The sequence below is a fragment of the Phyllobates terribilis genome, unplaced genomic scaffold (assembly GCF_046119375.1).
Source record: "Phyllobates terribilis strain yellow unplaced genomic scaffold, ASM4611937v1 Scaffold_1__5_contigs__length_1240528914, whole genome shotgun sequence".
Classification (NCBI taxonomy): Eukaryota; Metazoa; Chordata; class Amphibia; order Anura; family Dendrobatidae; genus Phyllobates; species Phyllobates terribilis.
Window position 1 is genome coordinate 362,939,917 of NW_027362761.1, and position 5,442 is coordinate 362,945,358.

The 5,442-nt window shown below is 42.0% G+C and overlaps 1 protein-coding gene across 1 annotated transcript; it reads right to left on the bottom strand.

The window, feature by feature from the left end:
- Window positions 1-3,015: 3,015 nt before the first annotated feature.
- On the bottom strand, window positions 3,016-4,992 carry LOC141265125 (speriolin-like). Its single transcript, XM_073677844.1, has 5 exons — window positions 4,716-4,992; window positions 4,456-4,497; window positions 4,025-4,069; window positions 3,797-3,939; window positions 3,016-3,372 (listed from the first exon to the last, which is right to left on the bottom strand). The coding sequence occupies exons 1-5, from the start codon at window positions 4,912-4,914 to the stop codon at window positions 3,016-3,018; spliced, it is 786 nt and encodes a 261-aa protein (XP_073533945.1). The 5' UTR covers window positions 4,915-4,992.
- Window positions 4,993-5,442: the final 450 nt, after the last annotated feature.

Here is a 5,442-nt window from a genome sequence, read left to right on the forward strand (position 1 = left end):
CGGGTTGACAAGCGCTTCCCAAGCGATTTTAGCATCACTTGGAAAGTGCTTGTCAACTTCACACTATATAAATCCATGCAACCGGCATGGATTTATATAGTGTGTGATGTCAAAAAATAAAAAATAAATCTATACTTTACCCTCTGATGGCCCCCGGTGTCCTGCTTCATCGGTCCCGGCTGCCGGCAGTGAAGACTTTAGGACCTTCCGACGTCAGCGTCACGTGACCCGTCACATGACTCTGACGTCAGCGAAGGTCCTTCTTCATTCAAACGCAAAGTGCCCGGGAAGCCGGCAGGACGCAGCGCGGGCCGTCAGAAGGTGAGAATATATATATTTTTTATTTTATTCTTTTGGTACCTGGGTCTGGATGAGAGTCCTCTCATCCACACCCGGGTACCATCCGCACATTAGACCGCATGAAAAGCGCATCAACATATACAGTGATGCGGATTCCATGCGGTCTAATGCAAGTCAATGGCGGCAAAAGAGCAGCGTTTCCGCAAAATTAATCGACATGCTGCGGATTTTTGACCGCAGCGTTTACGCTGCGGAAAAATCCGCATCATGGGCACAGCACATGCGGATTTCCATTGGGGAACATTGCTGCCCTTCTACCATGCGTTTTTCATGCGTTTCCGCGGCGTTTACGCAACTGCAAAAACGCCGCGGAAACGCATGAAAAACGCATCGTGTGAACTCAGCCTAAAAATGTGCCCCGAACTAGACACAGTATTCCAGATGAGGTCTGACCAAAGAGGAGTAGAGGGGGATAATTACTTCACGTAATCTAGACACTATGCTTTTGTTAATGAAACCAAGAATTATGTTTGCCTTTTTTGCTGTTGCCTCACACTGTTGACTCATGTGCAGTCTGTGATCTATTAGTATACCCAAGTCTTTTTCACCTGTGCTGTTGCTTAGCCCTATTCCTCCCATTCTGTATATGCTTTTTTCATTTTTCTTGCCCAGATGTAGAACTGTTCATTTCTCCCTGTTAAAAACCATTCTGGTGCTGACCATTCCATGGTCATTTTTTCAATAAGGATGGTATGAGATACTTTGTCAAATGCTTTGTTGAAGTCAATATATACTCAATCTACTGTGCTTCCCTGAACCGCCCGGTCAGTTCTTCTGTCATAGAAGTAAATTAAGTTAGTGTCACGCACACAGTGGGAAAGACTAAGTGCAACACAAAGGGATGTGGGGAAGGAAGCCCAAATACTAGGGTAAGGTGGAGTAGAGACCCCTATGCAGATCTAATAACATCCTGCCTGCCCTAGCATCCCTATATTGGTTCCACACCATTCGCCAAGCAGGAAACCTATGCCCTGTATATCCCTAGAGCTAGGCCCTAGATAGGGAGGGGGTGGGTGAGCACTGGTCAGTCCCAACTATAAACTAAAGGCAACAAGGGAGACAAACAAAGGGGGAAAACTTAGCTTGAGCAGACATCAGAGGGATAACGCCAAGCGTCCTCCAAGGGCACCAAAGAGTAAGCTAGCCGACTGACACCAGAGGGATAACGTCAAACGTCCACCAAGGGCACAAAAGAGAAAGCTAGCCGACTGCTATAGCGCCAAGCCTTCACAAGGGAAAATGAGAATACCACCGGCGACTCCCTAAAGCAGACCGAGAGCTTACAAACACCCAGACCAGGGTGTGTCAATCAGAGCTGGAAGGAGGTCGCTGCTGGATCCAAAAGTCAGAAGGAAGAAGACGGCCCTGCATTGCCAAACGCAGTGACCTTCTGCAGCCAGATGCAAAGCGACTGTCTGTTACATCTGACACACCAGTGGCAGTCTGACACGACTTATTAATTACAAGCCCATTCTGGCTCTGGTTAATCACTTCATTCTCATAAAGGTACTTGCATACATGTTCTTTAATCATGCTGCAGCATTTCAGAGAAAAACATACTTTTAATAGCCGCTGGGGACCGAGCCGCTCTAATGACAAGTTGTACAGTCGAGTCCCCTGCGGCTTCTTCCTGTCCGATGACAGTGACTAGTGTCTGCCTATATGAGCATGTGGAGAAAATCTGGGCAGTTAGAAAGATAAAAAAACTGGGAGAAGAAAGGAGGGCTATCTGAGCGCAGTAAATAACATTACATATAGAATTTTGATAAGGTAACGGGAGAGGCTCACCTTTGTGGGTTGTGCAGATCCAGGCACAACTCTAGTAGAGATTTAATAAAATGTTTTGCAGGGTCTCCACCAACGGTCTGCCGCTCATCCGAAAGCCGTGTTTGCACACCTTGTCCTGGCCCGACAGGTTGCCTCCACGTGGGTTTGTGAAAGAGATTACCGGAGGCGCTCCCGTGGATAATGATAGAGAGTCCACTGTAAGTTTAGTGGAAACGTGCCAATAGGCTCGCAGGTGACTGCTCAAAAGCGCATAGGTTCAAGATATAAAAATGTATTTGGAATTAAAACCTTCTCAAGAGATGAGTGTTTGACATTTAATAGCATATAATGGCACTACGCATTTCTGCTCTCAAGGAGCCTTCATCAGGTGCACCTGATGTGGGGGTGCACCTGATGAAGGCTCCTTGAGAGCAGAAACGCGTTGTACCATTATATGCTATTATATGTCAACCACTCATCTCTTGAGAGGTTTATAATTCCAAATACATTTTTATATCTTGAACCTATGCGCTTTTGAGCAGTCACCTGCGAGCCTATTGGCACGTTTCCACTAAACTTACAGTGGACTCTCTATCATTATCCACGGGAGCGCCTCCGGTAATCTCTTCTATATGCGCATGTGGGCAGAGACTGGCTGGGATTATACAGCCACTGGCTGATGCATGCTGCGGTTTGGGCAGCAACTATCAGCTGACAGGTTCCCTTTAAGCACAATATGGCAGCAATCTAAGTAAGATTTCCATGTGGTAGTGGGGCACAAACCTTGAGGGTAATTTTATATAATTGTCTTTAATAAACAGGATCCATTTGTGATCATTTTATTAAATTACACCAGACACTTCTTTTATTCTCAGATGGGAGCATTTATTATATGTGATTTGGTGATGAATGGCAACTCCATCTGAAAAGAGATTTTCCATCCTGTCTCGTGAAATATACCAGACACTGGAGGATTATTGTGATGTCCTTCACTTCGTCACATGGCATGCATTCTGCTATCATCTTGTTTAGGTATTGTGGGTCTTTACAGCAGGATAAATCTTCAGGTATTGCATTTCTATCCTTCGTGATCCCATAGGTGTTGATTAAGTGCTCTGCAAAGTGAGGGTGCACTGCAGGATTATAGCCCATCGTCTTCAGCTGATCCATGGTGTGGTGGTAGCGCTGGAACAGCTCGGATCTTAAGTTCTCCTCTACTTTTCCGGTTAATGGATTCGTGGTCACCTGTAATCATAAAATGGACATTTAATTTACTGGGGTAATCACAATATGGCTAGTCTTTGGAAACTGTTGGCGAGCATTCTGACAGACATTTGTGTCTAGATAAATGTCTGTAATGCAAAGGGATAGCTTGTTTTTCTTCATCAATTTGATGGAAAGACTACATTTCCAAAAATGCAATCCATCGCAAGATCTGTACAGAAACTGAATAAGAAAGGAATGATGGAAGATTTCAGCTCTGTGAGTTGCAAAATTAATACATCTCTAAATTATTGGACAGGTTCTGACTCTGGACCAATACAATCAAATCATGGGATTTCATTACAAAATTATCTTTTTGTAGAATAATTCTATAACTTGTAAAATGTGCTCCCTTGTGAACTTGGACTTTAAATATCTATTTTAATAATAATTTTAGGTTTCTCACCTGTAAAATCTTCTCTTTTATATCAGCTACTCTGTATCCGTACAGTGGTTGCTGTTCTAGGAAGCTGGCACAGAGTATACGGCGATCCAGCTGAAAGGCGATCTCGCCAACAATACGCTGACATGTCTTAACTTTTTCAGGGTCTGTAAAAGTTCAATGGTAATAATTAGGCTTATATCAAATCTCTACATTGGCTTATATTGAGACTAATGGTATAGGATTTGTCACCTGGAAGTGGGAGTGAATTGACCACTCGTTCTTCTTCTTTGGGGTCTAGAAGATATAAATAATAAAATTAGTTGTCTGTAATAAACATAAATGATAAAATCCCCATGATTGTAACCATACACCCGGGATAAGATAAACAGGTAAAAGTCCTACTCAGGGCTTGAAGCCTGAGGGTGCCCGACAGGTTCACCTGCCACAAAATTAGACCCCCAAATCATGTATGTTACATTGTAGATGGGAACCCCGTTACAGTTACTTCATGATAAACCCTGAATTATAAGATCTACCTAAAAAAGTCAGGTTCTACCTAAACAATGTAGGGTCATTGTAATAATGATCCTGGCCAGATGCAATTTTCAAAAATTGTATCTTAACTATAGAGTAATATACAAAATATCAGGTGTCAAGAAAACAATTTATATATTACTCACATCGATGTGACAACACGTCTGTTTTTTTCTTGTTTTTCATGCCTAGAATACAAAAAATGGCTTCCTATGACTAATACAAGATAACCTTAGAAATTCACATTTACTGATGAGAATGAATAAAAGGTAAAAGTGTCCACTAATCTAAACCATTCTAGACATTATTGACCAAGATTCCACCAATCACTTTAGGAAACTTCAAACATCCGCCCATTGCAATTTTTAATTTGGGGGAAATCCGCTTTGTGTTATCCCAGTCTTACCCTTGTGGTATTTCTTATGTTTTCCTGGCGGTGTCAGGATTTGAGCTTTTCTCTCATGTTCTTTTAAAGTACAGCGCAGCTCCACGTTTTCCTGCATTAACCCCATCAGTTGTCGCAGTTGAGCATTCTCTGATAATAGACGCCTGCTCTCGGTGTTGAAGGCTTCTTCATCACAAGAATTTATACTAGTATTGTCCATGTTGTAATATGCAGAAGCTCCTGAAGACGTCTTCACAGATTTTCTTCACCAGGCTAATGCATGTGATGGAACACTCGGAGAGCTAATATTATAAGTTCTGTGATGTCATCAGCCATGCCATTGGAACCTGGTTATGAGCTCATCGTTCATTGCAGCCAATAGGAATTCACAACATTGGAACACTAAGTCTATGACTTGTATTATGTGTGACCACAGGAATAACATCTTAACAGTAGAAAGTTTAAAATCCAATGCAATTATATATTTTTGTTTTGTAACTTTTAATGTTTTTTTTTCTTTTTTTTTACATCCGCCATATGGTTTTAAAGAAATGGGACTTTTTATTTAGTGTGCACTGGTATGCTTTATTTTTTGATTTTCACCAAAATGGTGTTTCTAATCGTAATTCCAGGGTTTCCTATGAGCAATGCCCCCTTGATTAAGACTATAAAAATTAGCATAATGAACACACCAAATAAAAAGGCCGATATCACTGGAACCGTATGTCAGATTAAAAAATAAAAATCA